This window comes from Mustelus asterias, chromosome 14 (assembly GCF_964213995.1).
Source record: "Mustelus asterias chromosome 14, sMusAst1.hap1.1, whole genome shotgun sequence".
Taxonomy (NCBI): domain Eukaryota; kingdom Metazoa; phylum Chordata; class Chondrichthyes; order Carcharhiniformes; family Triakidae; genus Mustelus; species Mustelus asterias.
Window position 1 is genome coordinate 6,381,652 of NC_135814.1, and position 16,759 is coordinate 6,398,410.

Below are 16,759 nucleotides of genomic sequence, written 5' to 3' on the forward strand. Positions count from 1 at the left end.
CCTCACTTTGGTAGAAGTCCTGCCTCATAGAGCTACTGGGGAATCTGATTGGTTGAAAGCTCTCCATGGTCCCAGCAATACCAGTGGCAACAGTGGCCAGGACTGGGCCAAAAGGTAGATGCCCACATTCTGAGTCCAGGACCAGATAAGAGCAAGGGTTCTCATGGCAGGGAGGGGCGCTGAACCTGGGCATTGTGAGGGCGGGGGTGGAGGGGGGGGGCGTGTGGGTGGAGGGGATGGAGAGTCAGGGGACAAGGGTCTTGTTGGAGAGGCCAGTGGGGGCAGTTGGGAGCACAGGTGGGTAACAGACCTTTAGGATGGAAAGGAAACCCCTAGAGGGAGGCGCTGCCCTCACTTCCTTCCTGAGGTCCGAGCTTGGTGATCTGCTGTGCTTCCGCGTCGCTCCAAACCTCTCCTGTCAGCCTCAAAATTCAAGCCAGTAGCCAAAGATTGGTCATGGATCACTTGAAGGCCTCAATTGGGGTCAGGATGGGCGGGTTGCCCTATTTCTCGCGTGCCCTATGGAAAATTGCAGACAGGTCGGGGAAGGTGGGAGGCCAGCAGAGAGGCCACCTGGGAAGTTTTGCAGCTTGCAGACCTGCTGGTGAGGGACCACAAAAATCTGCCCAATATGTTTCAGTATGTTCATCTATGCTGTGGTTATAGCAGCCATAAGTTTTGTGAGTCATCCCCATGATATGACAATACGTATCAGATCTTTAGTCTTGATATGTTAGCCGTTGCTCAGTGGGTTGTACTCTTGTCTCTGAGTTCAAATTTCAGCTTGGATGGGGAATGTGGAACTGAACACAAACCGATCAGCCCTGATCTTATTGAATGGCGGGGCTGGTTCGAGGGACCAAATGGCCGGCTTCTGTTCGTAGGAACATAACCCAGGCTGTCACTTCAGTGCTGCACTGAGGGAGTGCTCACTATTGAAGCATGATATTTGGAGGTGAAGTTAAAGCGAGGCCCAATCTGCCTTTCAGGTCATTGTAAAAGCACATGGTACTATTGAAGTAAAGAACAGAGGAGTTCTCTCTGGTGTCCTGGTCAATATTTATCTGTTGAGCAATTTTTTTTTAAAAAAGGATCATCTGGTCATGTTCATATTTCTGTTTGTGGGAGCATGCTTCATACAAATTGTCTGGTGTTTTTCTACATTACAACAGTGAATAGGTTTCAAAAAACAAGTCGCTTGTTGACTGTAAAGCACTTTACGATGCACGGAGCTTGTGAAGGTCACCATATAAATATGAGTCTTCTTTTTGCCAAATGTGGCTTTTCCTTCATAGCTCATAGCTGAGTAGCACAGTACTGCTCATGGCTGCAATGCTTTAGAACACCTCTATGGTTCAGTACAGTGTATTCTAAATGTACCAACTCAGTTTCATTTCTTTATCTCTGAAAGTGTTGCAAAGAGTTACAAGAACGTCACAAGATGACACACAAGGACGTAGCCCCTAAGATTATGAAGTACAAGGTGAGAAACATGGACTAAGGTACAGCCTGTCATAGTGGAGATAAAAATAGAGGTACGTGAAAGAGTATAACAAAAATCATATTGAGGGAAAGAAGCGCTGGTATGATAAAGTTCCCTGAAGTAGATTAGATTGTTTTGAGTTGGTTGAGTGGCAAGCTCTTAATTCACATATTCAGTTATTACAGCACTTTGCTATGTTCCTGACATTGCAGCACTCTTTTGCCAAAGGGTGTTCTGTGAAATGGATTTGGACCTAAAATCAAGTTCAGTTCTTCTCTTTGTCTAGACAGATGGTTTTAATCTAACCCTCTGGTTGGGAAAACCATGGGATCAGCTGTGACGCTGGTTTTGCACATTGGCTGATTTTACTGCTTATCAAAGTCAACAAGAGCAATAAAAGCAGAAAATGCTGGAAATACTCAGCAGCTCAGGCAGCATTTGTAGAGAGAAGGAGTTAATGAGCGAAACCTGACCAAAAAATAGCAGAGTGTTGTTTCAGGTGAGAAACCCGGCCTGTTTCTCTCCAGAGAAACCAGTCGATTTTCTCTCCAGATCTTACAACACTCTGCCAACAAAAATCAGGGGGACGTGTTTCATGCCATCATATGGGGGGTGGGGGGGGGGTCCACAATACACTGGCAAAATCCCGCTGCTCAGAGATCACAAACCATTTTAAAATGGTGTCCAATCAGAATCAGGAAGATCTCAGGGGGTCCCCTCTCCACCCCAGATTGGAGTTGGCACTTCTCTAACCCCTCCTCCCCCCCCACTCCAATCACCGGCCCCATCACTCCTCCCCCACTCCCCCCACCCCACTCCCCCCACCCCACCCCCACCGATCATTGACACCTGCATGAAGTGGTCACAGACGAGCTTCACATTGAGGGATGAATATCCCCCCTTTCCTGATGCACTGCAGTGTCTGCAGCTATGCTTCCAGCACAATGACTCCGTGCTGAAGCTCCTCAGGCCACAGGCATTTACTGCTGGTTTGGTTGTTCTGGATCACCATCCGGAGCTCCATCGGGTACAGACACGGACTCCTCAACCACTCCTCATACGACAAACCCTTCATTCCTGGGATCATTCCTGTGAACCTCCTCTGGATGCCCTCCAAGGCCAGCACATCGAGTAACATTCTGAGATGCTTCAATTAAGTAAAGGAAATGTTTCAGACATTTTACAATGGTCTTACAAATGTTGCTGTTATTTTAAAGGTTTTCTACATAGAAAAAGTTGCACTCTGAGGTGCTTCAGTACAACTGAGATCGATGTAATATTCACTGTATATGTTCAGTGAGTCGTTCGGCCCGAGGAGGTCCTGCTCCCCTTGGTTCACATGGGCAGCAGCTGCAGAGGCGCAATGGGGAAGGTTGCTGTCTAAGACCCATCTTGGTCTTGATTTTATATATCCAATTCAATCCAATCAAAGTCCAATTCAGAGTCTCAGCAAGTGAGACATTCCAGATCCAAGCTGACAAGACAGGCTTCCCACTTCCTGTCCTGGGCCTGATCTACATGATCCAAGCTCATTGGAGCAGGCATTGCATGTTCTCCAAGGCTTGATCTCATTTGCCAAAAGGCTGAGATGCCACTTTAAAAAATTGCTTCAAACAAAGCCTCAGTGTAAGCTCATGACTGCAACCGAGTGCAGGATGTCGATACTACACTTGAACTTAGTCAAAAGGCCAAGAAGCGATAGATGTTGGTGACTGTTCCTGGCCCTGCTATTCTAGGTGCTGCTGACTGCTTCCAGGTCCTCTTTTTGTCCATTCTTCCAGACGGGTGGTTACTGCCTTCAGATCCCCGCTCCTCTTGGTGATGATTACTGCTTCTGGGTCCTCCTTTCAACAGCTCCGAGAGCAGTCACGATATGGGGCATAGTTTAAAACTGGAATGCCTCCTGACCTCATGGATTCCTTGTTCTGAACATTAGAACATTTACATTGCCTCTGTTTCCCTGGAGCTGTTGCAACACAGTCTTTAGTGGTATGTGGATACAGCACAGAAAGGTCCATAATTCAGTACATCGGCAATCCCCTTATGGACAGCCAGCAGCAGGTTAATGGAAATATTGCCGTGGTGTATTAGAGAGAATTTTTCTGAGGCTGGGGTTAGGGTAAATCTTTCAGGCAGAGTTGTGGCACTTTTATTCAATGTCTAACCCACGTCACACGTTAGTGGAGTGCTTAATGTTGCCTGAAGTAAGAAAGGAATCTTGTAACCTTGGTAGACATCAAGCATTGCCAAACGCTTGAAAGTGGATTAAATTACAGTAGTCAGAATTGCTCGAGGTATGTTTGTCTCTGCACAGACGCTTCCTCCAATCAAGGAGCCAATGGAAACATGGGAAGGTCAACATAGTAGGAAGCCAGTCGCCGGAATGTGGCTGAAACCGATGCCAGCTAAACCATTCTTGCTGCACCTTGGAGTCACCGCCAGATCCCACTCCATGGAGGAATATCACAAGAACTTTCCATTTGACGTTCCTAAGCACTACATTATGAGGTAGGAAGTATCCACGGTAGCCACGGGATATGTTGGGTCGTCAATTCTGGTTGGACGTTTGCCTCGAGGCATTATCATGCGACCTCTCACATCCAACTTCTTCTCCCCCATGCTCCCGCCATTGGTCACACGACATGCCACCCTCTCTTCCCATGGCCAATCGGAAAGTGAATAAACTCTTCTGATGGAAATTCAAGCACCTGAAACATTCAAGGGAATTTTAGGGCCTCGCTTGGGTGGGATCGTAAAATCCCACTTGAGGCCAACGGAGATTTCCGTTCTGGGAATCGCGCCCAGGCTAATTCCGGGGCGGGCGAGGTGGTAGGGTTCAGGCCATTAACTCTGTTTCTCTCTCCACAGCTTCCGCCAAATTAATGAGCATTTTCCGTTTTTATTTCAGATTTCCAGCACCTTCAGTTTTCCAACACAATCATTGCCTGATTGGACAATTCTTGAGTCCCTTGAGGCTTGAGTCAAACACTTTTCTCCTCATCGTCAATATTTTTATGACTAATAAATAAATATTTAAAGAAAATTGGAGGAAAGACATCGAGTTTTTTTCAATATAAAAGCAAATTACTGCGGATGCTGGAATCTGAAACCAAAAGAAAAAATGCTGGAAAATCTCAGCAGGTCTGGCAGCATCTGTAAGGAGAGAAAAGCTTTGACAAAGGGTCGCCTGGGCTCAAAACGTCAGCTCTTTTCTCTCCTTACAGATGCTACCAGATCCGCTGAGATTTTCCAGCATTTTCTCTTACAGGAAATCTTGATGATATTTATCCTTGTTTTGCACTTGCTGAGGCATAGAGTCTAAGAACAGGGAGGTAGGTTATGCTGGAACAATATAAAATGTTGATTAGGCCATAGCTAGAGTACTGTGTGCAGTTCTGGAATCCACATTATAGGAGGGGTGTGACAGCACTGGAAAGGGTGCAAAGGAGGTTAACCAGGATGTTGCCTGGGCTGGAGTTATGAAGAGAGAGTGGATAGGCAGAAGTTGTTTTCCTTGGAGCAGAGGAGATTGTGCTTCGGCTAATAAAGGCACCAATACCATATGCCTTCTTAAACACTTTATTCATCTGATTGACTGACATGTACTCGGCTGCATCCTAATGCGTAATGCAGAGGAGACTGAGGGAGGACATGATTGAAGTGCATAAGATTATGAGGGGTATAGATAGAGTAGACTGGAAGAAACCTTTCCCTTTGGTGGAGGGATCAATGACCAGGGACATAGGTTTAAGGGAAGGGACGGGAGGCTGAGAGGGGATGTGAGGAGGAACCTTTCCACCCAGAGAGTGGTGGGAGTCTGGAACTCACTGCCTGAAAGAGTGGTGAAGGCAGAGACCCTCATAACATTAAAGGAGTATTTAGATGTGCACTTGCGATGCCAAGGCACACAAGGCTGTGGGCCAAGTGCTGGAAAATGGGATCAGAATAGTTGGATGGTTTGTCTTTGTCAGGCACAGACTTGAAGGGCTGAAGGGCCTTTTTCTGTGCTGTCGATCTCTATAACTCTAAATCCAGGTTGCTTCAGGAATTATGTCACTCAGTTTACTCTTGTGCTGTCTCCACTCCATCATAGAGTCATACCTCAGCAGCAGCACCCCATTTCATGTCAGGGAAAACTCAGTGCTTGCTCATCGAACACACTGGCCATAATTAGGGCAACAGTAAGGTTCCCAGGATTTCCCTGGAGTCTCCAGATTAATCTCCCACACACTGTTAGAAAAAACCCAGGAGGAAAATAAATTTGGAGTATTATGAGCAGTTTTGGGCTCCATTTTTAAGGAAGGATGTGCTGGCCTTGGAAAGGGTCCGGAGGAGGTTCACAAGAATGATCTCTGGAATGAAGAGCTTGTCATATGAGGAACGGTTGAGGACTCTGGGTCTGTACCCGTTGTAGTTTAGAAGGATGAGGGGGGATCTCATTGAAACTTACAGGATACTGCGAGGCCTGTATAGAGTGGACGTGGGGAGGATGTTTCCACTAGTGGGAAAAACTAGAACCAGAGGGCACAACCTCAGGCTAAAAGGACGATCGTTTAAAACAGAGATGAGGAGGAATTTCTTCAGCCAAAGGGTGGTGAATCTGTGGAACTCTTTGCTGCAGAAGGCTGGGAGACCATGTCATTGAGTGTCTTTAAGACAGAGATAGATAGGTTCTTGATTAATAAGGGGATCAGGGGTTATGGGGAAAAGGCAGGAGAATGGGGATGAGAAAAATATCAGCCATGATTGAATGGCGGAGCAGACTCGATGGGCCGAGTGGCCTAATTCTGCTCCTATGTCTTATGGTCTTTTGGTCTAAATGGAGCATTAAAAAATATTTATTCAGACAATGAGAACTGGTGTTTAATTGATGGTGAAGTCTATTCGTTTCCACTTGGTCATGAGAAAGGTAATGTGGTGTTGGGGTAGACCTGTTGCTAGGTGAATGGGGAAGTTTGGGAGTGGATGGTCATCTGATGGCATCTCCTGGACCTCCTCCAATTAGAGTTGCTGGAACATATCAGCGCGGATTATCACAGCTGTGCTCACGTATTGAATATTCCTGTCAGGAGCACCAGCTTGTTGAATACATGCTACAGACGACACTTTGCAGGTTTTCCAATAATGATATTGCATTCTCAATTGGCAGGCACCTCATTTCAGAACCGCTCTCAGCTAACTCGGAACCTGGAGGCAGCGGGAAGATCTGGGGCAAGTGGGAGGACAATTCGGTTGATCCCCTCTTGTCTGCCTCGAATGAAAACATGAGGCTTGTAACTGACATCCTCACAACAGTCCTGAGGTAATTGGAAATATCTTATCACATAGGCCTTGAGGTGGTGTGTCCATTAATTTTCGTAGAACCATACGGTGAGGCCATTTGGCCAACTTCCTCTCCCGTCCCTTCCCTCCAACAATATTAAGCAATAGAAGGTCAAGCTTGCTGTAGTCTATGTCACTGCTCACAAAGACACAACGTCTACTTCAGGCTGGAGTTGCAGCTGCAGATTTTTACTTGAGCAAACATTCAAAGTTGTCAGAAGAAAATTGGTGGGAAAAAGCAGCATTCGTGGTCATTTATAACCCCCCACCCCAAAAAGAAAATGTGTGAACTGGAGTGAAAACCAACAGCCAATTCCCCTTCAACCTGCCAAGTTCTGGTTTTAATGGAGGTGGGATGGGAGGTGGTTAATCAACCCACTTCCAAAGGCACGTTGGCAATTTAAATATAATGAGCCTGTCTGCATTATACTTCACTTTTCGTTCAGGTTCCACAATGTTTACAGCATAGAAACAGGCCCTTTGGTCCAACTTGTCCATGCCATCCTTTTTTTTAACCACTAAGCTAGTCCCAATTGCCCGCATTTGGCCCATTTCCCTCTATACCCATCATACCCATGTAACTGTCTAAATGCTTTTTAAAAGACAAAATGGTACCCGCCCCTACTACTATCTCTGGCAGCTCGTTCCAGACACTCACCACCCACCCCCTGTGTGAAAAAATTGCCCCTCTGGACCCTTTTGTATCTCTTCCCTCTCACCTTAAACCTATGCCCTCTAGTTTTAGACTCCCCTACCTTTGGGAAAAGATATTGACTATCTATCTATGCCCCTCATTATTTTATAGACCCTTATAAGATCATCCCTAAGCCTCCTACGCTCCAGGGAAAAAAGTCCCAGTCTATCCAGCCTCTCTTTATAACTCAAGCAATCAGGTCCAGGTAGCATCCTCGTAACTCTTTTCTGCACTCATTCTAGTTTAATAATATCCTTTCTATAATCGGGTGACCAGAACTGTACACTGTTCGACCATGTTTCCCAAGCTAAGGGAAACAGATAACTAAAGTTGGGCCAAAGGGCCTGTTTTCATGCTGCAAACCTCTATGACTCTACAAAGGGAGCCAGGTGAATGAGAAGTATATTTTACAGCACTGTTATGGGCCTGGGGGAGCAGAAGTGCTTCATTTTGCCCCCCTAAGACATGCCTGAATTTGATCCCACCAGGACTAAGCATTCTTTCCAGTCAGAGATCTGGATCCACGCTCCCACTAACCCAGCAGCTGGCTCCCTCCTTGCACCTGTGACCTCCTCTCGAGCATTCTTTGCCCACCACGGAGCCAAATTTGCCACCAGGCTGGATTTCCCAGCTGGAGATCTGCTTGAACAAAAAGATACATGTCGTGAAGTCAAAACCGAGGGACATCCAGAGTTCCTGACTAACACTAATCACAAAACCTGTCCCAGTGAATGTTGGAGCTATTAGCCTACATTTAGCTGGAATGGAGTGGTGCAAATTGCCCAGTAGCTTCTGCCAATCCTTAACTTACAAGTAATCTCTTCCTTTTAACAAATTGCTGGCTAATTCACACATTAATAATAGTGAGCACAATTCTAATGCACTCATTGCTAGGGGGGTCGGTTTAGCTCAGTTGGCTGGAGGCTGATTAGTGATGCAGAGTGACGCTAACAGCTTGGGCTCAATTCCCGTACCAGCTGAGGTTATTCATGAAGGTCCCACCTTCTGACCCTTGCCCCTCACCTGAGTTGTGATGATCCTCGACCCCAGATTAAATCACCACCAGTCAGTTCTCTCTCCTCCCTCTCCAAAGGAGAGGGCAGCGTATGGCAACTTTACTCCTTGCTGATGCCCCACAAACTGCCTTCTATAAACTTGTGGTCATCCAAAGCTCCACTGCCCATGTGTTAACTTGCAGCAAATCCTGTTCACTTAACTCTGTGCTCGCTCACCTATTATACTGGTCAAGTGGCACATTGATTTAATATTTTTCATCAAATATCTCACTGCTCCCTATCTCTGCATTCTCCAACCTCACAGCCCATTGAGATATCTACGCTCATCTATTTCCAGCCTCTTGTGCATCCCCGATTTTAATTGTTCCAACATTGGCGACTGTGCCTTCAGCTGTCTCAGTGCCAAGCTCTCGAAATCCCTCCCTAAACCCCTCCACCTCTTCCCTCTCCTTCTTTAAGGTGCTCCAACAAAACGTTTGATCATCTGATCCGGTACCTCCTTATGATTATATTCACTGGAGTTTGGAAGAGTGAGAGGGGATTGCATAGAAACTTATAAAATTCTAACAGGGCTAGACAGGGTAGATTCGGAAAGAATGTTCCCGATGGTGGGGAGAGTCCAGAGCTAGGGGGGTCAGAGTTTGAGGATCAGGGATAAACTTTTTAGAACTGAGGTGAGGAGAAATTTCTTCACCCTGAAGATGGTGAATGTGTGGAATTCACTACTGCAGAAAGTAGTTGAGGCCAATGGGGGGAAGAGGAGATCAGGATACTGAATTCGATGATCAACCATGATCAAAATGAATGGCGAAACAGGCTCGAAGGGTCAAATGGCCTACTCCTGTTTCTCGGTTCTATGTTTCTATGTGGCTTGGTGTCATATTTAGTTTTATAATGCTCCCATGATGCTCCTTCAGATATTTTATTATGTTAAAGCCACTATATAAATATATGTTGTTATTTTGCCCGGCAAATTCTGAGTCAATAAATATCAAGAGTCCAAACCTCACCTCATGAAACCACCAGACATTGATGGTTGTTATTTTCACAACACATTTAAGAGCTAAGTAAAAGCTGTTGACTTTTTTCTCTTTTGTTTTGTCTAAGGTGTCTGCAGGAAGACATTCACTTCCAACGTGTTCTGGTTGAAGGAACCACCGAGCCCATCCCTTATTACAGACAGTTCTGGAGTGAGGAGGGTGAGGAATTGACCATGAAGAGCAAGGAGCTTGCAAGTATTCAGGACATGGACACTGCTTGGGACCAGGAGTCAGACCATATCCAACCAAAAGAAACCAAAAGCGAGGTGCTCCCAACTGTCCCAGCTACCACAGACACCAGTCAGGGCCAGGAACCAGACCTGACTCAACCAATAGAAGCTGACACAGAATTGACATTGACTGTAACAGTGAATGGAGGAGAACAGGGTCAGGATCAGGAAGCTGACAGTAGCCAACGAATAGAAACTGAAGGAGAGGAGGTGTCGACTTTAGCAGAGAGCTCGGATGAAGGTCAGAGCCAGGAACCTGAAAATGCCCAGCTGACAGAGGTGGAGGAAGAGCTGACCTTGAATCTTCAGAGCATAGATGGTGGCCAGGGCCAGGAAGCCGATGATGCCCAACCAACAGAATCTGAAGAAGAGACAACCTCGATTGTATCCGCAACTGCAGACGTCAATCAGAGCTTGGACGTCGTCGGGACTGACGCCGAGGAAGAATGGCAGTCCGAGGGAGTACAAGCATCACTGAGCGCCATTCGCTTGGAAGAGCAGCTTGCCCGCAGGCGTCACCTGAAAAGGTGAGTAATCACTGAAAAGGAGAACCAATGGCCGGGATTTTCTGATCACGTCAGCGTTCACGTCAGCGGAAGGAGCGTAAAATATCGTACATCGGCCAAAATTGCATTTCACATTCACTTGTAGCACGAAAAGATTGCCCCCACTCCCGTAAGTAATGGGCCACATTGGAACCTCATTATAATAAATGATCATATAATTATCAGGCCAATATACTGGAATCATACCCCCCACGCCAAAAGGTCCATCCAAGACAGCTTGCTGTTAGATTGGAGCGAAGCACGCCTGTCCTATGAAAGCGTGCACCCGTCAAGAAATCTCCCAGGGGAACCCAGGTATGTGCAGCACTCAGTGGCAAGAGGGTGGTGCCCAGGTCATGCCTGGGCCATGCTTAGGTAATACCATCTTGATGCCTGGGTAGTACCAGCTTGATGCCTGGGTAGTACCAGCTTGAGGCCTGGGTAGTTCAGGGGGATGGTGGTATCAGGGGGCATACCTGGCTGAACTAGTTTCCTCGCTGTGCATTGGGGCACCCCAGATCATCGGGTCTCTGAGCTGCTGGCAGGGCAGACAAATCAGAGACTGTCTTGTCAGGGATACATCATGGAATCCGTGACTTGAAGTTTTCTTTCTACCGGCTGCGCTACATGATGGAGAAAGCCACCTTTCCTGACCGACATTGGCCTTTGCCAATATCAGACAAAACCCCGGCCAGTGCTTTTCCTTGACGAGAACCAGTAAGCCTTTTCCTATCTCTATAACCATCTCAAATCTTGTAACCCTTCCCGCTGTGGCTCAGAGGGTAGCACTGCAGCATTTACCTTTCATCACTTGTTGAGAAGGTGGTCTTCCTGAACTGATGCAGTCTGTGGTGAAAGTGCTCCCACAGTGCTGTTAGGCAAGTTCCAGGATTTTAACCCGGCAATGTTAAAGGAAAGGCTGTTATAGGCCGGACCGCTCCTCAGCAAATTTCCGTTCACTGCAGCGGGACTGGAAAATCTGACCTCGCCAGTGACTGGCGAGGTCAGAGAATTCTGGCCATAGTTCCAAGTCAGGTGCTGTGCAACTTGTGCTTGTTAACTTGGGAGGTAATGATAAGACCATAAGACATAAGAGCAGAATTAGGCCACTCGGCCCATCGATCATGGCTGATATTTTTCTCATCCCTATTCTCCTGCCTTTTCCACATAACCCCGATCCCTTTATTATCAAGAACCTATCTATCTCTGTCTTAAAGACACTCAATGACCTGGCCTCCACAGCCTTCTGCAGCAAAGGGTTCTGCAGATTCCACTCTCTGACTGAAGAAATTCCTCCTCATCTCTGTTTTAAAGGACCCTTTAGTCTGAGGTTGTGCCCTTTGGTTCTAGTTTTTCCTATGCGTGGAAACATCCTCTCCACGTCCACTCTATCCAGGCCTCGCAGTATCCTGTAAGTTTCAATAAGATTCCCCCTCATCCTTCTAAACTCCAACGAGTACAGACCCAGAGTCCTCAACAGTTCCTCATACGACAAGCTCTTCATTCCAGGGATCCTCTGGACCTTTGCCAAGGCCAGCACATCCTTCCTGAGATACAGGGCCCAAACTGCTCACAATACTCCAAATGGGGTCTGACCAGAGCCTTATACAGCCTCAGAAGTACATCCCAAATGTTGCTATTGTTATGATTCAGCAGATACTAAGTGCTTGGCTGCCTTATCCTAAAGGGAAACTCTAATAAGCTACCACAATGGTTTGAAATTTGTGTGTTATGTGGAGGTATCTGAAGTCAGGAGAAGTAAATTTCAGGCCACTTGTGAAGATTTCAAACATTAAATTTAGACATATATTAAAATAAAGGAAAGAAGAAAATAATATTTAGGGACACAAGAATACCTTTTACTACAAACATTTCCCAGAAGATTTGGGAATTAAGTAAACTCAGAGCTAAATTCCCTTTTCATGGCAACAGCCTTCATAGATGTTTAATGTATTAAAAAAAAAATCCTGTAATGTTACCACAAATGGCTCTGTTGCTATCGGAAAACCTTACACAGGCTTTCCTCCTCTCTCGGTCTATACTGAAAAGCCACAGCCTGTGTCAAAAGCCTTGCAGACAAAAACACATTTCTCTGAGGGTGATGGAGACTGGTTTTCACAGGCCTGTCTCCAGCACTCTGTCTTGTCAGAATCTCATATTCACACACTAACAGTCTTCAATTTCTCTTTAAATATGTTGTTTTCTCTCTTTGATCTTCCATTCTATTGTTTCTAGTTATAGAGTCATACAGCATGGAAACAGGCCCTTTGGCCTAACTTGCCCATGCCGACCAAGTTTCCTAAGCTGAACTAGTCCCATTTGCCTGCATTTGGCCCATATCCCTCTAAACCTTTCCAATCCATGTATCTATCCAAATGTAATTATACCCACCTCTACCACATCCTCTGGCAGTTCATTCCATATACGCACCACCCTCTGTGTGAAAAAGTTGCCTCTCACCTGTGGAATTTCCTCTTCCTATAATTTACCAATCTTTTGTGTTACTTTATGGCTACTAATTTTATAAAATTAAACTTACTACTTTGTGTCACCCATTTATGATTGCCCAATTGTAATACAGTGGTTAACATGAAATCACTATCTATTGTAAATTCCCATTCACGCTCCCCCTGCCATTCCATCTTAGGTCTGTTCATTTCCACTTCAACCACTTGTCTCTACACCAACCCCTTATTAATATTTGACCCTTGTAGTCTAACTGTCTTCAGTTTAATTAAAACAGTAACACCCCTCCCTACTCATACGCACGAGCCTGTTAGAATAGAATCACTACAGCGCAGAGAGGCCCATCGAGTCTGTACCGACCACAATCCCACCCAGGCCCTACCACCACATATTTACCCGCTAATCCCTCCAACCTACGCATCTCAGGACACTAAGGGGCAATTTTAGCATGGCCAATCAACCTAACCCGCACATCTTTGGATTGTGGGAGGAAACCGGAGCACCCGGAGGAAACCCACACAGACACCAGGAGAATGTGCAAACTCCACACAGACAGTGACCCAAGCCGGGAATTGAACCCAGGTCCCTGGAGCTGTGAAGCAGCAGTGCTAACCACTGTGCTACCGTGCCGCCCCAGTTTTAAAGTATATGACAGTGATATTACAAAAAAATGTGAAATCTTAGTTTTCCTCATACTATGGACATGCTAGCCTTGTTCTGCGGGTGGAGGTTGCGGAGTTATGGAGATGCTGTCAAATGCACCTTCAATATCATTGTCATATTTTTGAAACAGGCTTGTGCATATGAATAGGGAGGAATGTGACTGGTTTAATTAAACTGAAGATAGTTAGACTACAAGGATCAAAATCTATAAGGGGTTGGTGTGAAGGCAAGTGGCTGAACTGCAGTGCATCCCACAATTGGCAGGTGGATGAGTGGGGTGGATGTTCAAGATGGTGGATGGGCTCAAACAGTAACCAGGCATTCTCTTTCAGGTACTGACAGCCATGGTGTGTATTGCTGATTGACTCAGATTCATTCTCTCTGTAATCTTTTAATAGCAACTGCTAGAATAATTTTGCATATTTGACTGTGGCAGTCGATAACTCTTTTTCCCTCACAACTCCCTTGACACCCCCTACCTTCATCTGTTTCCAGGCACCCGGAGTTCTGTGACCTTCTGGAATCAATTCTGGAGAACACACTGCAGAATATACTGATAGAAGCCAGCAGGGGGGAGGTGGTCCTGACAGCTCGACCCAGGATGGTCAGCCTGCCTCCTGTGACATCCAGGTAAAGCCCAGACAAAAGCCAGGGGGGTGAAAATAGCTGTTGAGGGATTGGCTGTCACCAACATGGCCACTTATGCAAAAGTGCCCACATTACCCGCTTGCCAAGTTTCACCAGCACACTGATGATAAAAAACCCTTGTTTGTTGAGTTGCTCTGATGGGTCACTTGGTAAAGACACTGCACTGTGTGATATCCTCGGTGGTGGAAGTTATGCATTCTATCATAGAAGCTTCAGCAAGTAGGAAAGTAAAAGACGAGGGGTGTCCTTTCAAGAGGCTGTGTCAAAATTTTAAAGGAATTATAAATCGTAGACTTAGAAAAGATATTCATGTTTGATTATTCTTAACTTGGACAATTTTTTGTGGTCCCTGACAGAATGTTTAGAATGTGGAACTTGTAAGATGTGTGGGGCCCTATTTTACCATTGTCTCGCCCCTGTTTTCGAGCACGAAAATGTGGTAAAGTTGTGTGAGGCCATTAACGTGATCCGCGCCCGCATCCGCGCAGATTGCCACTTTACCAAAACCCGGGAATGGCGGCGATTCGATTCGCGCCCAAAACGGGCCTTTATAGGACCCTGGTTAGACCCCACTTGGAGTACTGCGCGCAGTTCTGGTCACCTCATTACAGGAAAGATGTTGAAGCCATTGAAAGGGTGCAGAGGAGATTTACAAGGACGTTGCCTGGATTGGGGGGCATGCCTTATGAGGATAGGTTGAGGGAGCTTGGTCTCTTCTCCCTGGAGAGACGAAGGATGAGAGGTGACCTGATAGACGTTTACAAGATGTTGAGAGGTCTGGATAGGGTAGACTCTCAGAGGCTATTTCCAAGGGCTGAAATGGTTGCTACGAGAGGACACAGGTTTAAGGTGCTGGGGGGTAGGTACAGAGGAGATGTCAGGGGTAAGTTTTTCACTCAGAGGGTGGTGGGTGAGTGGAATCGGCTGACGTCGGTGGTGGTGGAGGCAAACTCGTTGGGGTCTTTTAAGAGACTTCTGGATGAGTACATGGGATTTAATGGGATTGAGGGCTATAGATAGGCCTAGAGGTGGGGATGTGATCGGCGCAACTTGTGGGCCGAAGGGCCTGTTTGTGCTGTGGCTTTCTATGTTCTATGTTCTTAACGACGATTTAAATGCATTTGCATGCATTTAAATTGAATTAATGAACTGCCCGCCCAACTTTATCAGCATTTCCCCCTTTACCACCGCGTTTGCCAATCCGGAACCGAGCCGTAATGGACCTGCTAAATAAAAGTCTGAAACGGACGCTCCAGCTTCTGAAGGGCGCGTTCAGTGTTTCCAACGGCTCTCTGACTCAGATCAGTGGTGGGGGTGGAGGCGGGTCAGATCTTTCTTTGGTTGCGGGGGGGAGGAGGGGAGTGAGGCCAGATCGTTGTCTGGTTGGGGGTGGGGGGAGGAGGAGGCGGGTCAGATGTATCTCGGGCGGGGGGGTGCGAGAGGGCCGACCATTGTCTGGTGGTGGGGGAGGAGGAAGCGGGTCAGATGTTCCTCTGGAGGGGAGGGGGAGTGAGGCCAGACCATTCTCTTGGGGGGGGGGGGGGGGGCGGGGAGTGAAACTAGTTCGTTGTCGGCGGAGGGGGGGGTGGAGGAGTGAGGCCCGATCATTGTCTGAGAGGGTGGAGGGAGGAGGGAGGTGGGTAAGATGTATCTTGGGGCAGGGGGAGGCCCGATCGCTCACTGGTGGAGGGGGCAGATGGATCTCTGGTGGGGGGAGCAGATGGATCTCTGCTGGGGGGCAGGGGGGTCTGCTGCCACTCTGCGGGTGATCGGTGGGGAGGGGGGCAAGAGTGGCGATCGGTCTGGGTAGTTGGGGGGAGGACAAGGGGGACAGTGATGTGTGTGGGTAGTGGGGGGGTGGTGGATAAGGGGGACAGTGATGTGTGTGGGTCGTGGGGGGGTGGATAATGGGGACAGTGATGTGTGTGGGTAGTGGGGGGGTGGATAAGGGGGACAGTGATGTGCGTCGGTAGTGGGGGGTGGTGGATAAGGGGGACAGTGATGTGTGTGGGTAGTGGGGGGGTGGATAAGGGGGACAGTGATGTGTGTGGGTAGTGGGGGAGGTGGCTAAGGGGGATAGTGATGTGTGTGGGTAGTGGTGGGGTGGATAAGGGGGACAGTGATGTGTGTGGGTAGTGGGGGGGCGGGGGTGGATAAGGGGGACAGTGATGTGTGTGGGTCGTGGGGGGGTGGATAATGGGGACAGTGATGTGTGTGGGTAGTGGGGGGGTGGTGGATAAGGGGGACAGTGATGTGTGTGGGTCGTGGGGGGGTGGATAATGGGGACAGTGATGTGTGTGGGTAGTGGGGGGGTGGTGGATAAGGGGGACAGTGATGTGCGTCGGTAGTGGGGGGTGGTGGATAAGGGGGACAGTGATGTGTGTGGGTAGTGGGGGGGTGGATAAGGGGGACAGTGATGTGTGTGGGTAGTGGGGGAGGTGGCTAAGGGGGATAGTGATGTGTGTGGGTAGTGGTGGGGTGGATAAGGGGGACAGTGATGTGTGTGGGTAGTGGGGGGGCGGGGGTGGATAAGGGGGACAGTGATGTGTGTGTGCACCATCGCTCCCGCTTTTCGCTCCTGGGCCGCTTTCTCCAGCCTGGGAGCGATCTGACACGGGCGCGCTCTTCCAAATTTTTTTCAAACTGCGCATG

At 47.6% G+C, this 16,759-nt stretch overlaps 1 protein-coding gene across 1 annotated transcript in view; it reads left to right on the forward strand.

The window, feature by feature from the left end:
* Nucleotides 1-16,759, forward strand: part of cfap65 (cilia and flagella associated protein 65) — a 152,341-nt gene that overhangs the window by 114,227 nt on the left and 21,355 nt on the right. Inside the window, exons 30-34 of the mRNA XM_078229291.1 lie at nt 1,412-1,483; nt 3,798-3,991; nt 6,633-6,785; nt 9,623-10,312; nt 13,949-14,089. Coding sequence (XP_078085417.1) covers nt 1,412-1,483; nt 3,798-3,991; nt 6,633-6,785; nt 9,623-10,312; nt 13,949-14,089 — 1,250 coding nt within the window. The remainder of the gene's footprint in view (nt 1-1,411; nt 1,484-3,797; nt 3,992-6,632; nt 6,786-9,622; nt 10,313-13,948; nt 14,090-16,759) is intronic.